The sequence below is a fragment of the Macaca nemestrina genome, chromosome 2 (genome assembly GCF_043159975.1).
Source record: "Macaca nemestrina isolate mMacNem1 chromosome 2, mMacNem.hap1, whole genome shotgun sequence".
In the NCBI taxonomy this organism is placed as follows: Eukaryota; Metazoa; Chordata; class Mammalia; order Primates; family Cercopithecidae; genus Macaca; species Macaca nemestrina.
The window spans coordinates 170,773,944-170,795,433 of record NC_092126.1 but is presented as its reverse complement, the minus strand read 5'-3'; the positions used below and the strand labels follow the sequence as shown (position 1 = coordinate 170,795,433).

At 37.4% G+C, this 21,490-nt stretch overlaps 1 protein-coding gene across 4 annotated transcripts in view; it reads right to left on the bottom strand.

The window, feature by feature from the left end:
* Nucleotides 1-19,858, bottom strand: part of LOC105470396 (CD200 receptor 1) — a 36,049-nt gene extending 16,191 nt beyond the window's left edge. For 2 of the 4 annotated variants that reach the window (XM_011722350.3, XM_011722352.3), the window contains exon 1: nucleotides 19,481-19,858. In XM_011722350.3, the coding sequence (XP_011720652.2) occupies nucleotides 19,481-19,547 (67 nt within the window). In that variant the 5' untranslated portion in view covers nucleotides 19,548-19,858. The other 2 variants (XM_011722349.3, XM_011722351.3) reach the window with 2 other exon arrangements.
* Nucleotides 19,859-21,490: the final 1,632 nt, after the last annotated feature.

The following is a 21,490-nucleotide window of genomic DNA, read 5'->3' as shown; positions in this document are numbered from 1 at the left end:
GGAAAGTATCAGTATCAACTTAAGATGTATTTTTCTTTCAAAATACCTATTTCTTATCTGCTGCTAAGTTGGGGGGGGGGGTAATTCATTACATAGTTATAAACAACCAATAAAGCTATCATCCACATTGACCTAATTCATATTTTTAGAACACTAACCCAGCATCTGCAGAATACAGTCTTTGCAAGTGCACATCGTATGTTCACTGAGTTTAACTACATTCTTTGCCACAAGTCTCAAAAACTTTAAAAAAACTAAAGTCATACAAAAGATGTCCTCCAACTGAAACAGAATTAAATTAGAAATCAATTACAATGAGATTTTTAAGAAAATACCAAATATTTAGAAATCAAACACATTCCTAAGCAACCCTTTGCTCAAAGAAGAGATTCATAAAGAAATTATTTTTCGCTGGATAGTAATGAAAATACAACATGCCAAAATTTGAAATAAGCAGCTAACACAGTGGTTTTAGGAAAAGTAATACCTTTAGGTGCTAATTTTAAAGGAAGAAAAGTGTAAAATTTGCCCACGGATGCAAGAAACAAAAGAGAGAAAAGACAGTAAGAAATCTAAGAGCAGAAATCAATAAAATAGGAAACAAGTAATGCAAAGAATTAAGGAAATCAAAAGCTGCTTCTTTAAAAAGATCATCAACGTTTATAAATCAACAACTAGATTGATCAAGAAAAAAATAGAACACAAATCTCTAATATCAGGAAGGAAAAAAGGGTCATTCATATAGATTTACATTCGTGAAAGGAAAAATGAGGGAATATTATTAACAATATTATGCTAAACAAATACAGTAATAGTTGAAATGGACAAATTCTTTGAAGACAAAGCTTTTGACACTTAAGAATAAAAAAACTGAAAAGCCTTATATTTTTAAAATACTGAATTTGTTGATAAAAAGCCTTCTATCAAATTGGCTACACTGACAAATGTAAGCAAACATGTAAGAAAAAAATAATACTAATTTTACACCAAATCCTTTTAGAAAATCAAGGAGAGAACACTTTCTAACTCATTTTATGAAGGCAGAATTAACTATATATCAAAACTATATAAACACATTACAAATTAAAAAACAATAACTGGCAACACTTACAAATGATACAAAATTTTTCACAAAATATTAACAAATCAAATCTTGCACTATGTAAGAAGTAAAATATTAGGCATAGAATTTTCAGAGATGCACTTTAACAGTTTTTCTTCTCTTCCTAGAACTAAATGAACTTAATAAAGTAATAACATAAAATACTAATAATACTTTAAAACAATTACATTTTTTGATACTAGCACAAAAAATTGGAAAATGAAATTTTTAAAATGTTTACAATAATGCAAAAAAATACCTAGGAAAAAAAGGTAATAAAAGTTGTGTAAGACCTGTATAATGAAAACTATAAAATATTGCTGAGATGAATTAGATAAACCCTATATAATAGAAAGTCCCAATATTATTAAGATGTCAGTTCTCCTCAAGAACAGTCTCAATCAAAATGTGGTAGTCTTTTCTGTGTAAATTGAGAAGATAATTATAAAATTCATATATGAATGCAAACCTAGAATAGCCAAGCTGCTTATTTAAAAAGAACAACAACAGAAAAAGAAAGAGAGAGAAAAATCTACTTAAGTTTAAGCTTAACTCTGAAGCTGCAGTAATCAAAACAATCTGGTCTTGGCTAAAAGATAATCACATATATCAGTGGAATATAATACATAATCCAGAAATAGACACACACATATATACTTTCTTGACTTTTATCTCTTTGGGTAAATTTATCAATTTATCTCTTTGTATTTTATTTTCTGTAGCTTTTAAAAATGGGATTTTCTTTACTTCTTTCTCAGATAGTTCACTGTTAGTGTATAGAAAAGCTACTAATTTTTAATGTTGATTTTGTATCCTGCAATTTTACTAAATTCATTTTTTAGTTCTAAGAATTTTTCGTGGAGTCTTTGAGTTTTCCATGTATAAGATCATGTTGTCTGCAAACAGAAATGATTTGACTACTTTTTTTTTTTTTTTTTTTAGACAGAGTTTTGCTCTGTCGCCCAGGACGGAGGGCAATGGTGCAATCTCGGCTCACTGCAAGCTCCGCCTCCTGGGTTCACGACATTCTCCTGCCTCAGCCTCCCGAGTAGCTGGGACTACAGGCACCCACCACTATGCCCGGCCAATTTTTTGTATTTTTAGTAGAGACAGGGTTTCACCGTGTTAGCCAGGATGGTCTCGATCTCCTGAGCTTGTGATTTGCCCACCTCGGCCTCCCAAAGTGCTGGGATTACAGGCGTGAGCCACCACGCCCGGCCAACTTCTATATTTTCTATCTGGATCCCTTTATTTATTTCTCTTGCCTAATTCCTCCAGCTAGAACTTCCAGCATTATGAGGAAATATTAACAACTTTATGCTCCCAGTACCACGTTGAATGGAAGTGGCAAGAGTGGGCATTCTTGTCTTGCTTCTGATCTTAGAGGAAAGGTTTTCCATTGTCCCCCATAAAGTGTGATGTTAGCTGTGAGTTTTTCATGTATAATCATTACTGTACTGGAGTACTTTCCTTCTATACCTAATTTCTTGAGAATTTTTATCATGAAAGGATGTTGAATTTTTTAAAGGCTTTTTTGCATCTATGGAAATGATCATCTGGTTTCTGTTCTTCATTCTGTTCACGTGATGTATCATGTTTATTGGTTTGTGTCTATTGATCCTTACATCCCTGGGATGGAAGTCCAATTGATCATGATGAATGGTCTTTTTAATCTGCTATTTATTTTGGCTTGCTAGCATCTTGTTAAAGATTTTCTGCATTTATGTTTACCAGGGATATTGGCCTGTAGTTTTCTTTTTATCTAGTGTCCTTGTCTTATTTGGGTGTGAGGGTAATTCTGGCCTCATAAAATGACTTTGGAAGTATTCCTTCCTCTTCAATTTTTGGAAGAATGAAAAGAATTAGTATTCTTCTTTATATGTTTGGTAGAATTCAGCAGTGAAGCCAACAGCTCCTGGACTTCTCTCTGATGGATGATTTTTTATTACTGATTTAATCTCTTTACTTATTACTGGGCTGTTCAATTTTTTTATTTCTTCATAATTCAACTGTGGGAGGTTGTATATGTCCAGGAATTTATCCGTTTCTCCTAGCTTATCCAATTTGTTGGCATATAATTGTGTTTATAACAGTCTCTTGTGATCCTTTGTATTTCTATGATATCAGTTGTAATGTCTCCTTTTTCATTCTCATTTTATTGATATGAGTCTCTCTTTTTTTCTTAATTTATCAGCTACAGGTTTGTTGATTTTATTTATCATTTTTAAAAGCAACTCATTTCATTAATTTTTTTCTATAGTTTTTCTAGTCTGTATTTTATTTATTGATGTGCTGATATTTATTCTTTGCTTCCTTTTACTAATTTTGGGTTCAGTTTGTTCATGTTTTTCTGGTTCCTTACGTTCAACGTTCGGTTGTTTATTTGAGATTTTTCTTCTTTCTTAATGTAGGCATTTATTGCTATAAATCTTCCTCTTATAGCTGCTTTTGCTGTATCCCATAGGTCTCAGTATGTTGTATTTCCATTTTCATTTGTCTCAAGAAATGTTCTTAATTTCTCTTTTAATTTTATTAGCCAATTGGTTGTTCAGGAGTATATTGTTTGATTTCCATGTATTTGTGAAGTTCCTCCTGTTACTGATTTCAGGTTTTATATCATTATGGTTGGAGCGGATACTTGATATGATACCAATTTTCTTAAATTTGTTAAAACTTGCTTTGTGCCTGTGATATTGTAAAATATACATTTGGGTTTTGACCCTGTTTCCTGACACAGAACTCCTAAAATCTTTAAAGTCTCCAAAATGATGTCTTTTGCGTATGCTTATTAGTTGACTGGTGGTTAGTATCTTCAGGATCGTGGCTGGTCACTGGGAAGACCAAAGCATGACAAGAGGGTTGACTTTCAGCCCCACCCTTCAACCTCTGGGGAGGGTAAAGGTGCTGACAGTTATGTTGATCACCAGTGGCCAATGGCTAATAAATTATGCTTATCTAATGACCTCCATAAAAACCCAAAGGACTGGGTTCAGAGAGTTTCCAGATAGCTAAACATATGGAGGTTACTAGAAGGTGGCGTACCTGGAAAGAGCATGGAAATTCTGCACCCCTTCCCACATGCCTTGCCCTATGCACTTTTTCATCTGTATCCTTTGTAATATCTTTTATAATAAACTAGTAAATATAAGTAAGTGTTTCGCTGAGTTCTGTGAGCCGTTCTAGAAAATTAATCGAACCCAAGGAGGGGGTCATGGGAATCCAGACTTATAGCCAGCCAGTCAGAAGCACAGGCAAAATAACCTGAGGCTTGGGATCTGATCTTTCCTTCAAGTAAATAGCATCAGAATTGAATGGAATCAGGATACAACCAGCGGGTGTCCACTGCAGAATTCATTGCTTGGTGTGTAGAAACAAACAAACAAACTTTTGGTCACAGAATTCATCAGTGTTAATTGTTATGGTGTGAGAGCAAAGCAAAAACAATTTGAGTTGTTTTTCCACTCACAAAGTGGTCTAACATATGATCTATCTTAGAGAATGTTTCATGTGTGGTTGAGAAAAATGTGAATTCTGCAGCTGAAGGATGGTGATGTTTCAGAAAGGAGATAATGAAAAACAGCATCAGAAACATTAGGTTTTCACACACATAACATTAGAATACGCTTCTACACAAATAAACACAAAACTAAATACAAAGATATTTCACACTGAAAATAATGTTTTTTAAAAAATTATGTCTAAGTCAAAATCATCAGTAGAAGGAAGAATGCTTTCGTGATTTTACTACTAGCGAAACCTCTTACTCACTTTGAGCACCAGAAGTTTCCTTTCCCAAATCATCATTGTCCTATGCCTGAGCAAGCATATACACCCACACATAGAAACAGGCATGACGCTGCAAACCCACACTTCATGGAGGTTTCCTCCAGTGAAAAAAAAAAAGGGCTCTCAGAAACAGCACATGATTTTCTTGTCATGTTAAGCAGTTTTTATTTAATGTAAAATGCTGTGCTCTGCATGCCCTACTCTCTAAAAAAACTTAGAGATAGACATTTCTGAAACATCACCGTTCCTGTTAAAAACCCCTAATTCGGTAACTATTACTAATCAAAAGAGAGCGAGTATTATGCCATACTTAAATGGTTAACATTGTTGCTAATACTCATGTACTATTTCTAATGTATGGAGATGGAAAATAAAAAAGATGTTCTGCCCTTTCCTTCAGTTGCAGGTCTTCTGGAGGAATACGAACAGGTAAGTTAGGAGTCTGATAAATGAACTTCAAACTGAAACTCAACTTGGGGCAAAACTGTGGACTAACTAATGTGGTTATGACTTTATCAGGAAACTATATTAGCTGCAAAAGAGAATAGTGTATAATGGTTTATTTTGACATTTCTATGGACATTTCTTTATAGGACTTGGGGTCTCTATGCTGGTACTGAGCTAAGTAAAATTCATTCTAATTGCTTATTATAAACTTTACTGTTATTTAAATTTTAATGAATTTACTACAGTACTTGTTGGAAGGAAGAACAATTAAGATAATATGCTGTGAGACATGTGAGGGAGAATGTTTTCATTTGAAAACCATGTTGTATTTCATACTGTTACAATGGCAAACATTAATTTTCCAGGAAATTCATACTAAAAGTTTCTGTGTTCTACTGACAGTACTTCAAAAATTAGAACACAAAATTAATATACATTGAAATCTAAAAATACCATGGCATTTTGCTTGAGGAAACCAAATAAAATTATTTCACTCTACATTTGGTGAGTCAAGCTTTTAACCCTTGAAGTCTATTTTCTTTCAAACTTAAACAAGTCTTGAAGTTTCAAAGTTTCTTTCAAACTTCAATAAATCTTCAAAGTTATTATAACGAATGTAGAGATGAACCACTACGAATTATGCATGGATTAAGCATTAAACAATTTCTAATGGCTTGAAAATATGACTTTTACTTCTTCCTTTCTTGCTTCTTTCTTGGATCTTTTTAGATAACTAAATGAATTATATCCTCTCATTTTCCCTTCAGCAAAACATGTACTATCATTTTTGGTTTTGGGAGTCTTTTTTTGAGGCAATTACTGTCACAAACTCCAAAACTAGTTAATGAAGACAAACATATTCCCTAACCTAAGGCAGATGTTGTACAAATGTATATCACTGATCATAAAGGACAACATGTTCAATGGATATGTAGACATTGAATACATATGCATATTAACATATGCAAAGATATGTACTAGGATACTAATTCTAGCATTGTTTTCCAAAAACTCTGAAAACAGTTTTGAAATTGTAGTTTAAAAAAACTGAAAACAACCAAAAAGTTTATCTGTAGGGGCCTAATTAAATGTTATCAAATAATATATAAGAGCTTTGAAAACCACAAAATATCATTAAATTGTCATTTTTGAATGTTTATAAATGAAGATGCAGTGCTAAGTACTTTACCTGCATCATTGGACTTAATCCTTATTGCCACCCCAGACACTAGGTCAGGGATTATAGGTAAAATCTCCAAATTTTATTATTAATTGGCAGCTAGTTTTTTTTAAAAAAATTGCACACTCAGCTAAAAGTGTCTGCAAACCCATGGGCTGCCAAACAGCAGTCTCTGATGTTAGAGAAAAGGCCAAAACTAGAGCCTTGCAAACATTTATAATTAGAGATCTCTTGGAGGCATTGCACTTAACAAAAACAATGAAGAAAAGTAGGATGTAAATGCAGTGCCATAAAGCCGAGTGATATGGTTTGGCTGTGTCCCCACCCAAATCTCATCTTGAATTCCCATGTGTTGTGGGAGGGACCTAGTAGGAAGTATTTGAATCATGGGGGCAGGTCTTTCCCATGCTGTTCTCATGATAGTGAATAAGTCTCACAAGATCTGATGGTTATAAAGACAGGAGTTTCCCTGCACAAGCTCTCTTCTCTTGCCTGCTGCCATGTAAGATGTGCCTTTCACCTTCCACCATTATTGTGAGGCCTTCCCAGTCACATAGAACTGTAAGTCCATTAAAACTCTTTCTTTTGTAAATTGCCTGGTCTCAGGTATGTCTTTATCAGCAGTGTGATAACAGACTAATACAGCAAATTGGTACCAGAAAAGTGGGGCACTGCTGAAAAGATACCCCAAAATGGCAAACCGACTTTGGAACTGAGTAGCAGGTAGAGGTTGGAAGAGTTTGGAGGGCTCAGAAGAAGATAGGAAAATGTGGGAAAGTTAGGAACACCCTAGAGATTTGTTGAATGGCTTTGGCCAAAATGCTGATAATGATATGGACAATGAAATCCAGGCTGAGGTAGTCTCAGATGGGGATGAGGACCTTGCTGGGACCTGGAGCAAAGGTAACTCTTGTTATGTTTTAGCAAAGATGCTGGCAGTATTTTTCCCCTGCCCTAGAGATTTGTGAAACTTTAAACTTGAGAGAGATGATTTAGGGTATCTGGTAGAAGAAACTTCTAAGCAGCAACGTATTCAAGATGTGACTTGGGTGCTGTTAAAGGCATTCAGTTTTATAAGTGAAGCAGAGCACTAAAGTTCAGAAAATTTGCAGCCTGACAGTGTCATAGAAAAAAAAAATCCCATTTTCTGAGGAGAAATTCAAGCCAGCTGCAGAAATTTGTATAGGTAACAAGGAGCTGAATGTTAATCCCCAAGACAAGGTGGAAAATGTCTCCTGGGCATGTCAGAGGTCTTCACAGCAGCCCCTCCCATCACAGGCCTGGAGGGTAAGGAGAAAAAAATGGTTCTGTGGCCAGGTCCAGGATCCCCATGCTGTGTGCAGACTAGAGACTTGGCCCCTTGTGTTCCAACTGCTCCAGCCACAGCTGAAAGGGGCCAACATACAGCTCAGGCCATGGCTTCAGATGGTGCAAGCCTCAAGCTGTAGCAGCTTTCATGTGGTGTTGAGCCTGCCAGTGCATGGAAGTCAAGAATTGGGGTTTGGGAACCTCCACCTAGATTTCAGAGGATGTATGGTAATGCCTGGACGTCCAGGCAGAAGTTTGCTGCAGTGGCAGGACTCTCATGGAGAACCTCTTCTAGGGCAGTATGGAAGGGAAATGTGGGGTTGGAGCCCCCACACAGAGACCCTACTGAGGCACTGCCTAGTGGAGCTGTGAGAAGAGGGCCACTGCACTCTAGACCCCATAATGGTAGATCCATTGACAGCTTTCACTCTGCCCCTGGAAAGGCCACAGACACTCAACACCAGCTCATGAAAGCAGCTGGGAGGGTGACTGTACCCTGAAAAGCCACAGGGACAGAGCTGCCCAAGACCATGGGGACCCACCTCTTGCATCAGCATGACCTGGATGAGAGACATGGAATCAAAGGAGATCATTTTGGAGCTTTAAGATTTGACTGCCTTGCTGAATTTTGGACTTGCATGGTGCCTGTAGCCCCTTTGTTTTGACCAATTTCTCCCATTTGGAATGACTGTATTTACACAATGCCTGTACCCCCATGGTATCTAGGAAGTAACTAACCTGCTTTTGATTTTACAGGCTCATAGGTGGAAGAGACTTGCCTTGTCTCTGATGAGACTAAACTGTGGACTTTTGAGTTAATGCTGAAATGAGTTAAGACTTTGGGGAACTGTTGGGAAGGGATGATTGATTTTGAAATGTGAGGACATGAAATTTGGGAGGGTCCAGGGGCAGAATGATATGGTTTGGCTGTGTCCCCACCCAAATCTCATCTTAAATTCCCACATGTTGTGGGAGGGACCCAGTGGGAGGTATTTGAATCATGGTGGCAGGTCTTTCCCATGCTGTTCTTGTGATAGTGAATCAGTCTCATGAGATCTGATGGTTTTAAAAATGGGAGTTTCCCTGCACAAGCTCTATTCTCTTGTCTGCAGCCATGTGAGATGTGCCTTTCACCTTCCACCACTATTATGAGGCCTTCCCAGCCACATAGAATTATAAGTCCATTAAACCTCTTTTTTTTGTAAATTGCCCAGTCTCAGGTATGTCTTTATCAGCAGTGTGAAAACGGACTAATAAACCAAGTAAAGAAGAGGTTTCAAGACAGGAACAATCAAGAATAAAACATATGCAGAACAGTCTTAACCTAAGAATTAAGAAGCTTTATCATTTGGTAACAAAAAGGTCATCAGTGACCTTAAGATCTGAAAGAGAGTAAGTTTAACAAAGAAGTACAACAGACACGTGAAAAAATGCTCATCATCACTAGCCATCAGAGAAATGCAAATCAAAACCACAATGAGATACCATCTCACACCATTTAGAATGGCGATCGTTAAAAAGTCAGGAACAACAGGTGCGGGAGAGGATGTGGAGAAATAGGAATGCTTTTACACTGTTGGTGGGACTCCAAACTAGTTCAACCATTGTGGAAGACAGTGTGGCAATTCCTCAAGGATCTAGAACTAGAAATAGCATTTGACCCAGCCATCTCATCACTGGGTATATACCCAAAGGATTATAAATCATGCTGCTATAAAGACACATACACAGGTATGTTTATTGCAACACTATTCACAATAGCAAAGACTTGGAACCAACCCAAATGTCCATCAATGACAGACTGGATTAAGAAAATGTGGCACATATACATTCTGTGCATGGAATACTATGCAGCCATAAAAAAGGATGAGTTCATGTCCTTTGTAGGGACATGGATGTAGCTGGAAACCATCATTCTCAGCAAACTATCGCAAGAACAGAAAACCAAACACCACATGTTCTCACTCATAGGTAGGAATTGCACAATAAGAACACTTGGACACAGGAAGGGGAATGTCACACACCAGGGTCTGTTATGGGGTGGGGGGAGGGGGGAGGGATAGCATTAGGAGATATGCCTAATGTAAATGATGAGTTAATGGGTGCAGCACACCAACATGGCACATGTATACATATGTAACAAACCTGCACATTGTGCACATGTACCCTAGAACATCAAGTATAACAAGGAAAAAAAAAAAAAAAGAAGTACAAGTGGAAACCAGATTGAAAGGGGCTGATCAGAGTTAATGGAGTCAACAAATGTAGACTTAGTCTTTCAAGAATGCTGACCTTGAAAGAATGGGAGAAATGACACTGGTTTCATCCTTTCATGTTAAACTTGAAAGACAGAGAGAGATGGAGCAACATCAGGAACTATGACGGATCAAGAAGATATTTAACAGGCCAGGTGTGGTGGCTCACGCCTGTAATCCCAGCACTCTGGGAGGCCAAGGCAGGCGGATCACGAGGTCAACAGATGAAGACCATCCCAGCCAACATGGTGAAACCCCGTCTCTACTAAAAATACAAAAATTAGCCAGGCATAGTGGTACGTGTCTGTAGTCCCAGCTACTCGGGAGGCTAAGGCAGGAGAATTGCTTGAACCCAGGAGGCAGAGGTTGCAGCGAGCCAAGATCGCACCACTGCACTCCAGCCTGGTGACAGAGTGAGACTCTGTCTCAATAGAAAAAAAAAGGATTTAATAATAGAGGGGAACACAGCACATTCATAGACAGAAAGAGGGAGAGCCAGAAGTTACAAGAATGAGGAAGCTAACTGGTCAAGCGGGATCCCAGAGGTACTAGAAGGAATGAGACAAAAAGCAGGTTTGCTTTTGAAAAGATTGATATTTCATCTCTAAGAGGGGAACAGAAAGGTTAAGAATTATTACAGACACAAGAAACATTTTGAGGAAGCGGGTTAACAAACACTTGTTAGTACTTACTTAGTGGCAAGTAGCTCGGCAGAGCTTAGGAAATGGCAGCTTGAATGAGGCAAGGTCCCTGCTCTCAGAAACCTTACCATCTGTGGACATTAAAGAAGTCCACACTGGACAATGGTAAATCAGGAGGTGAGCAGCTGTCTGCAAAGGACATGAGGATAGTTGGGGTGATGAGGAAACTAGAAAAGACTCAGAGCAGTGTTCTGAACCCTGGCACCCATCAGAACACCCTGAAAAGACTTGTGAAAGTCTAGATCCCTATATACTAGAAAAGTCTGATTATGCAGGCTTAAGCTCTATAGGCAATCTTAGGCTCTAGAGGGAATTCTGCCTGGCAACTACCTTAAAATTACTGGTTTAGAACCATCCCTGGGGAACAACTAGGGAAGAGCCAATTAAAGATAAGTAGGATAAGTTTGTGAAGAATTAAAATAGCTAGATTTTATTATTGGGGACCTGTAAACATTTACTATTTGGACATTTTCTTTCAAGAAATTATCAGCACCACAAAATGAATCATATAAGCAGATATTCTCATATTATGTAGTAGATAAACCTTTTAGGAAAAGGTAGCATTCATGGTAAAGTAACAAAATGGCAGAGAAAAAGAAAAGAAATTACTAAACTAAAACTACATAAACACATACTGGTTGGAAAAATATTTCTTCCAAATCATTGAAATTTCTCAAATAATACCCTTTAAATACACTCAGGTTTCCCCTATGTTGGTAGAAAAAAAAAAAAAAAAACTTTATTAGATGCTACTTCCTCTTCTAGCTAGGATCCCTTCTCCTTTCTTCACTGCCTAACTTCTAGAATGAGTGGTCTGTGCCCACAGCCTCAATTTCCTTCCCACCCACTCCCTCCTCAATACCAGCAATCTCGCTGCTCCCACATCTATTTACTCAAACTGCAATTTTCAAGGTCACCAGCCCTTTTATAGTCAAGCTTTTGGCCTCTTTTCAGTGCTGGTGTTCCTAAGTTGTTGGTGGATTTTAATACAATTAACCACTTTCCTCTCCTTCTAAAACCCCTTTCCTAGCCTTCCCACTTACACCCATGCATTCCCTTCTCTGTCTCCTTCCTTATCTTCACTGCCTCCTCCCATATCTTTTCTGCAAGCTATCTTTCTCCTTGGGCATCCTAATGTCAGTATTCACCAAAGTCTCAGCTGCTTTTTCTCTTTACACTTTCTCTCCTCTTGCTCCTCAATCCCTTGAACTTCAACTAGATCTCTACACAGGTGATTTCCTCTTGTTTTCACCACTCCAGTCAGTTTAGCTCCCTCTGTCCTTCAGTAAGCCTGTTTGACCTGCCTGGAATGTTCATCCCTCAACTCTTCTTACCTCGCTGTTTCTCTTCATCTTCATCTTAAACATTACTTCCTTGGAGAAGCCTAACTTGATCCTCAAACCAGATTAGACTCACCGATTACACATTTCTATGTCACCCTACATTTATCCTTACGCACTTGCACATTATTTATTTGCAGTAATTGATTTAATATCTATCTTTCCCAGCAGATTTAAACTCCATGAGAGCAGGACCTGTGTCTGTCTTGATCAAATGTCCACAGCATGAAGCACAGTGACTGATACATGACAGACACTCTAAATTACTGGTTGACAGAATAACCCGCCCACATTTTAGCTTTGACTTATTTTTCCTAAGCAAAAATCTCAAACATTTAGCTAAAATTGATCCCCACTTGAATACTTGCTGTCATTTCAAATGCATCACATCTAAAAGTCATAGATTTCCTCCCACACACTTGCCCCATCCCTTTGCCCTCTAATTTTTGTACTATGAAGGTGTTCAAAACTCAGCTCATACCCCAGAAAGCTGTGTGATATGATTAGCAATCCCACATACACGCTTGGGCTTTATTTGTCCCATGTATAAAATGAAAGATTTTTAATTAGAAGGTTTCTAAAGTACTTCCTTTCTGAAGGCTTTATACTTCTTAATAGTGTCATACATCTCCTTCATTTCACAAATGAGGAAATTACTGTCAAAAGAAGTTAAGCAATTTCTAAAGATGAAACAGCTAGTGGTTAGAATTACATAACTGATCTTTAGAACCAACACAGAGTTATATTCGTATTAGAAATTGGTATCTATTGGTATCTAAATTCGTATCTAGAAATTTTACTAGAAATTGTGGAAAAGAAGAATGACATTTTATTGAGAAAAGTGAAATGTACCAAAACATCCAATGCATGGATAAAATTTAGAAAGCAAAAAGGCAATAATAACATATTCAATCTTAACATCCAAAACAATATAACCATTAAGTCAATATTAGTTGTAAAAATACAATAATATTGTTGTAAAAATACAATAATATTTTAAAATATGTATATTTGAAGAAAGTTTCACTTCTTTATGGGCCAGTGAGTTTCCACAGGTAAGAACTATAAATTGTGGACAAAATATAAAAACAACTACCCGAGGTTACTGGAAAGTGGAGGAAGCAGAAAAATTTGTGAACGGTGTCAATGCTTGGAAGAAGGAAATAAGGACTCAGAGTTGTGGGTGTAGGTTCCCATTATTTCCCCATTTTTACTGATGTTAGCCCCAGACAGGGCTGCAGATGATACCACAGTAGGCAGCTAAAACTAATAGAAAACCCACAGTTTTCTGAAGAACCAGCAGGCAGATTTTAGAGCAATCTTACTCTCTGAAAAGTGATAGAGTCAGAGTAAATGAGTTCCAAATTCTGCATACACTCTACGCATATCTCTGATGACTCTAAACCACACATTGCAGGTCACGGTCAAAGCAAATTAGCTACCTGTAAAAGAACTGAGATTTGAGATACTGTTCAAGGGGTAGAGTTTGCAGTTTGAGTCCAACCAAGTAAAATATCAACACAGTAATATAACAGAATCTGTGTAACATTCAAAACCCAAATAAAACTATTTAATTACAAAGAACAAAGAAAATGTGGCCCATTCTTAGGAGAAAATACATTAAGGGACACTAACAACTTCAAGCTGACCCAGACACTCGAATTCTCAGACAAGAGTCTTAAAGCAACATTCAGCTATGCTTAGTGACATAAAGAAAAATATATTCACGATGAATGAATAAAAACACAGAAAAATCTTAGCAGAGAAAAAAAAACTTTTAACAAATAAATGGAAATCTTAAAATTGAAAAATACAATATTTACAAAAGAATGGAGAGGAGAAAGGAAATTGTAATTGTCAGTGAACTTGAATATATAGCAATAGAAATTATTCAATCAAAAGAACAGAAAGACAAGATATTGGGGAAAATATATATAAAAAGAAAACTAAGAACTAAGAGAACTCCTCACTAGCAGACCTACACTACTAGCAACAATAACAGAAATTATTCAGGATGAAAGAAAATAATACCAGGTAGAAACTTGGAAATTCAAGAAGGAATTAAGAGTATTAGAAATGACAACTAGAGTGGACATAGTATGTGCCACCAACAATTGCCTTTGACTTTTTGTTCCTGCCACTAGGATCACTGTCAACAGACAGTCTTCAGTTTTCAACCTCTCCAGGGATGACTTCAGTTACTTTGACCAAAGTCAGACCCTTTCCAGGGGAGCCCATATCCAGTGACTGATTTAGATGGAAATATAAAGGACCAGCCATTTTTATTCAATGCAGGGCCTCTCTAAGGCCACTCTAGCTCCTGAGCTCCCTGTGGGGTCAGGTGAGGGTGTCAGTTGGTTGAGATTGCAGGTAGACTTCTCCCTCTGCTCACAAGCATCCTGTACACAAAACTCTATCTCAGAGTCTAATTTCTAAGAGAACCTGCGACAGTATCAATAAGTCAACGTAGCAGAGATTTTTAAAGAAAATTATTTATTCAAAAGTGGAAAAACTGGCCAGGTACAGTGACTCATGTCTGTAATTCCAACACTTTGGGAGGCCAAGGCAGGAGGATCACTTGAATCCAGGAGTTCAAGACCAGCCTGGGCAACATGAGAAAACCCTGCCTCTACAAAAAATACAAAAAAAAAAAAAAAAAAAATTAGCCTGGCATGGTGGTGCACATCTGTAGTCCCAGCTACTTGGGAGTCTGAAACAGGAGGATCACCTGAGACTGGGAGGTCAAGGCCGCAGTAAGCCATGATTGCACCACTCCACTCCAGCCTGAGTGACAGATAGAGTGAGACCCTATCTCAAAAAAGAAATGGAAAAACTTTTAGCCCTGCTTTAATCCTGGAACTCTTTGGTATTGCTTTCCTTAAATACAAACCAGATTTTGGTCTTAGAATGGGGTCTAGGCATATAAATTCTAGCGAGAAAAACTCTGAAGTTGCTTAGTGTCAATGCATGAACAATGTCATTTCTTCCTGGGAAAAAAAGGGCTGATTGTGACTGTGCCTATTCTATGAATTACATAAATCAGTGAGATTTATTACTATTATTATTATTTAAAAAGTAATGATTGTTGATTTGATTCTTAGGGGGTACTAGCATCACACAGTCCAAAGCTATTTTATAACCACAGATCTCCTCCCAAATTCCAATCAGGAATTGACAAATGTATGTGAGTGACAATAAGGGAGAAGATGCAAAAATGTGTTGAGGGTTACTACATTTTAATCAATGTACAGGTTAATTTTTCAGACACAACATAAAATCAAACAACAACTGGGTCATTTTATTAACTAAACACCATTAACTGAAATATTCATGACCTTACTGGGAGGAAATTTATCTACTGTAAACTCTCTCATTTGTTCCCATTACCTTATTGCCATCCTCAACCTACTAGCATCCCTATATGTAATGTCTCATCTTAATCTTCAATTTCAGAAGAGTATCTCCTCCTACATGAAGTTAAGCACTCAACTGATACTCCACTTTGGCTCCCTTGTCTCTTCTCAGGTCTTCCTATCTTTTATAGACTGGAAAGAGATAAGTATGGTTCTTAGAGCCCAAATCCAAATATCTCTAGTGCTTATTCTATTTTTTTTTTGTCCCTATGTTTATTCTGTTTGTGGGATGGATCATCTACTTCATGAATGATTCACAAACACTGGAGTTTTCTATACAGTCATCCCTCAGTGTCCTTAGGGGATTAGTTCTAGGACCCCCAGAGATAACAAAATTCAAGGATGCTCAAATCCCTAATATAAAATAGTGTAGTATTTCATATAACCTGTGCACAATCTCTCATATACTTTCATCTCTGATTGCTTATAATACCTAATACAATGTAAATAATACACAAGTAGCTATTATACTGAATTATTTAGGAAATGACAACAAAATCTGTACATGTACAGTACTAATGAAATCATCTATTTTTTCCCTTTATATTTTCAACAGAAGTTGGTTGAATCCAGGGATGCAATACAGAGGGCTGACTGTATTTCCAAGTATCTGCAGAAATTTTCCTCCTACTTGTCCTCCCTTCCTATACTGAACTTAACATCTTCCTCCACAACGTAACTCCCTTCTCAGTCACATATATATCTCAGTGGCATCACATAACTTTTTTCAAATGAGAACCCCAGGGTAGAAGCTCTTGACTCATGTTTCAAAATAAATATTTTACCTAGTGCCACTGCCACTCAATGGGACACTGTTATCACATTATTCTCCAAAACTCCTACTCAATTATAAATTTTCCTGTTCACCAAAGAACAGATGGCTCCTCATTGTCTGCTGACTAATACCCAGGTTCTTTTATTGAGCTATTAAGGACCCCCAAAATCCAGCCTTATTTCCTACTATCATTTAACACACAATCTCTGTTCCTGCAAGCTACAGCTCTTTCTCTCTCTCTGAAGCACCTTGCATTTGCACGTTACACATCCCATCCTTCCGATTCCTTTTTCTGCATTTCCCCATTTATCCAAACCTGTCATTCAAAGCCTAGCTCAAGACCCATCTCCACAAAATCTTCCACAACTCCAACCCACTGTAATTTCTCCCTGCTTTAGATTTGTCCTAGTTTCATATACAATTTCAAGATTTACTGATTTTAAATGTTCACCAATTGTTTCATCTTACTTTTGTCTTTCTAATTTAGATTGCTAATAACTTTTAGGCACTATTCTACACACACATACACATTAATAAGGACTTTTAATTAATTAATTGCTTAAGCATGAACATTTAGAGAAAAACACACCTATAAAGTATTATAACGTAAATTCTCAAATACTGCAAACTAGAAAAGGAAGATGGGACTAAAATTATTAATAAGGACAAAACCCTTCTTTTGCACAATTGTTTTTAATCTTTTTCCATTGTTTGCAAATCTGCCAAAGCTACCTTAGAGCCCTGTCTTAATTTTTATCTCCTCTTGTTGTTACTGTCTGTCCTCTAGTGGAAGACAACAATAAGTGAATAAAAATTAGCCCAAAGAAGGAAAGAAGTGGAGGGTTCCTTTTTAGTAACTCATAATCACAAAATCAGTAGCTTTTATAAAAGATGGAATAATTTTAATTGGAACACCAAAATATAATTTGAACACATACAAAAAAATCTAGAAGACAATAGGGCTAAAAGAAGGAGGAAGTGGCACTGGGTATGGGGAGTGCCCGGGAAGGGGACCAGGTATAAGGTTGGGAATATTGCTCTGATGTGCACAATTTAGGTTGTTTTTATTTTTCCCCTCAGGTTTTTTTCTGGATAAATCTTGTTTACTAACTACCAAGCTGCTTGAAGTTATAAGCAAATAAGTAAACAAAAATAGGAAAGCCAAATGAATACTACGTTTTACATTTAAATAATTAGCTCCCTTGTTCCTTTGTGAATTTATCTTGTACAAAGCGAGTTCTTTCTGTTTGGCAATATTAATAACATAGCAGTTTTAGCAATAAAGACATAAAGTCATTTCCCCAAGTGGTATGCTTCTCATTATTCTAAATCATGTCATGGTAAACCTATCACACCAAATCACTACATGTAAAGTAATATTTTTTTTTACATCTTGATTTTAAACATTTAATAACTTTACAATAACGTAAGCATAGACTTCATGATCTGATATATGTAGTCTTTTCTAGTTGTGTTCAGAAATAGTTTTAAAATTTAAACTTTTCAACCTTTAAAATTGAAAATTATAAATTTTGTTTTAATCATTTTTTTTTTCCTTTTCCCAGAAGTAACAGTGCAATGTGACATAAACAGCTCCTTGCCTATCTGGCTGCCCCAGCCAAGCTGGGTCCTGCACAAGTTTCTATAAGAGCTTTCTACAACGAGATCTCAACTACTGAAAGGTTCAGATCACTCGACTTTTTTAGGTGAGGAACAGTCTGTTAAGGCTAAAAGCATCGGCTTGACTTTTTTCACTGATGCTCTTCGGTGAAAAGCACAATGGTTAAATAATGAGGAAAATTGCCCACTCAAATGTTTAGTGTTGCTTACTGATGCATATCATTGCTGATTGTGATTCTGCCGCACACTAGTCATATCTAACCTTGGGCAAATTATTTTACCTCTCTACGCCTCCGTTTCTACCTTTGTAAAATGGAGAGGTGTCTTCCATGTCTAATTCACTGGGTTGCTGTGCAGATCAAAGGGGGAAAAGCATGTGAAAATTCTCAATAGAAAGGTACATAGAGTATAGTTATTTTGCATGTGCTCACTAGTAAGATTAACATGTGGAAAGTAGATTTTTTGCTGGAAGTCATTCAGAAATTAGGAAAAATACCTTTTCTTCTTTCAATTATCAAATTATAACATTTAAAACCAACTACACTCTTCCCTTGCAGCTGCTCCGTCTACTAAAAGTGAAACCTGAAAACTCCCTCCCACACCAACTCCTAACCTTCTACAGTGAAACCAGGACACCCCCACAGTGGCCCAAGTTCTCTATAACTTCTATAGGAACCTAGATGTTGAAGAGTGTGTTCTCTAACTCGTAGTGTCTCTTACAGCCCACACATCTTGAAGATAAATACAGACATACATCACAGACACACCACTGTAACTGTAAGCATATTATATTTTTTAAGTGCCTAATCATCGAAAGTGACAGAAAGCAATAAACTGCCCTAATCTATGCTACTGGCAATGTGGACCTAAATGAGTTAGGGTTCTTATTTTTTAAGAAAAAATTTAAGAGAGAAGAGGCTGGGTGCAGTGGCTCATACCTGTAATCCCAATGCTTTGGGAGTCTGAGGTGGGAGAATCGCTTGAAGCCAGGAGCTCAAGACCAGCATGAACAATATAGCAAGACTCTATCTCTATCAAAAATTTTAAAAATTAGCCAAGCATAGTGGTACATATCTGTAGCTCTAGACACTCGAGAGGCTGAGTGGGAGGACTGCTTGAGCCCTGGAGTTACAGGCTGCAGTGAGCCATGATTGCACCACTGCACGCCTGCCTGGGCAACAGAGCAAGATCCTGTCTCAAAAAAGGGGGTGGGGGCAGAGAATAAGATAAAGAGAACCTAAGTGCCTTTGATTGCTGCTAGCATGTATTTGATTTATCCTGCCTTGTTCAAAAAACAGGAGGAAATAAGGAAGTGGGCAGTAAGACAAATTATAGAGATCTGTATATTGCAGTAGGATACAAAGTAAAATAAGCAAGACACCGGAAAAAAGGATGATAAAGTAAACTAGATATGGGAGTAACCCGTATTTAGCAACCCCCTATAGCTATTATTGCAATTGATTTGCATTGCCCCAGAAGAAAGACAAAAAATAAACTCAGGAAGATCTGAGACCAGGTTTCTCACTGTTCTCCCAAAGAGAATTCAAACTTACCAGCCACTAAGAAGACAGCCAAAATCAACAGTAGCCCTAGGTTAGCAGTTCTCCAAGGGCAGAGCATTTCTGTTTTCTCTTTTCTGCCCTTCACTCAGTACTTTTCCTCCACACAGGTACAGAAGGAACTGTGTGCATGGTGAGACCCTCTCTGGTCAACTTCTCAGTACACGATCCTCTTACTCCATCAACAGCGGGGCACTCCCTTCCTTCTAGACCCTTCCTTCACGTCTATGTGGTTTAGCCTGATTAGTAACTTGGACGAATGAAGCTTTTCTCTGGAACTTGACACAGCAATAGATTTCCTGTATGAAGCCCTGAAGCAAAGACGGAGGAAGCAGATTGATTGAATTATCTCTCAGCTCATTGGTTCTCCTCTCACTTCTGCTGTACACAGATAAATTTTACAGTAAGGCACTGAACATGTCCAAGATAAACAGATTTGTCTAAACTTGTACCAAAGAGTAAAACAGAATATTGATCTATTTTGACCCATCCTTGTAAATTTCCCATTCATGATAACTTTTAGAGGCTTTCTCCAGGTTGAAGAGCTTTATGGCCTTAGTATTCAAGTCTGGAAAACAGTATTTTTCCTTGAAAATTATTGTGTGAAATTACTGTCTATAATGGGAGTCAACACACAACCCTGTAAACATCGTAAGTGTATTAGCTTCCTATTGCTACTGTAATAAATTACCATAAACTCAGTGGCTTAAGACAATATAACATTTATTATCTTACAGTTCTGGTGATCAGAAGTCTGAAACGGACCTTAGGGGACTAAAATCAAGGTGTTGGAAGGGCTGCACTCCATCTGCAGACTCGGGCAGAATTTGTTCCCTGTCTTTTCCAGCGACTTGAGAATGCCTGCATTTCTTGGCTTGCAGCTATATCATTCGGACCTCTGGTCCACTGTCACATCTCCTTCTCTGACTGTGACCCTTCTGCCTCCCTTTTGTAAATACCTTGTGATTATTTTCAGTCCACCCAAATAATCCAACATGATCTCCTAATTTCAAGATCCTTAATTTAATCACATCTGCAAAGTCCTTTTTGCCACACAAGGTAACATATTCACAGGTATCAGTAATTCAGATGTAGGTATCTACCTTATCGGGGGTGAGGGCATTCTGTTTGACAGAACTCAGTATTCATTGCCATTCAGTTTCACCTTTGGAGAATCAGACTGATCATTTTGACCAAATTACAAATAATCACCTATCTTTTAGTTGCCACACATCTGGAATTCAGAATTCCCCCACCAAAAACAAACAAACAAACAAAAAAAACCCTCTTCCTTAATGTTGCTAGTTACTACGCTTTTAAGTTATGTCTGAGAGAGGGAAAAATATTCTATGTGCTAAGAATTTTCTACCCCAAGGCAAAACTATACAGGAAGGGGAAGAAAACATTGCAAACAGGAAAAAGATAAAACAGCATGCATTTTTTTTTTCTCAGTTAGCAGTTTCATCTTCCTTCTTGCCAAACATTATAAATATTTCCCCCCTTCCCCTTCTCAAGCTTTTTTTTCCAATTAATTAATTTGATGAAGACAGTGAAATCAGGTCCTTGAGGGCATGGAACTCTTGAGGGTATGAGCTATGACAATGGGAAGACCATAACAAAAAATGTCTTCTCTTCTGTCTAATGTTTCACCAGGTGTTGGAAAATTAGTGAGAATACATCATTTAAAATACGGGTAACATTCTGGTTTTCCACCACATAGCAGTTAAAGTTGGCTGGGAGTAGTGGCTCATGCCTGTAATCCTAGCACATTGGGAGGCCGAAGAGGGCAGATTGCCTGAGCTCAGGAGTTCAAGACCAGCCTGGGCAACATGACAAAACTCCAAACTCCATCTCTACTTAAAAAAAAAAAAAAAAATTAGCCAGGTGTGATGGCACTCATCTGTAGTCCCAGCTACTTGGGAGGCTGAGGCATGAGAATCACTTGAACCCAGGAGGTAGAGGTTGCAGTGAGCAGAGGGAAGTTAAAGTTAAAATTCACACTGG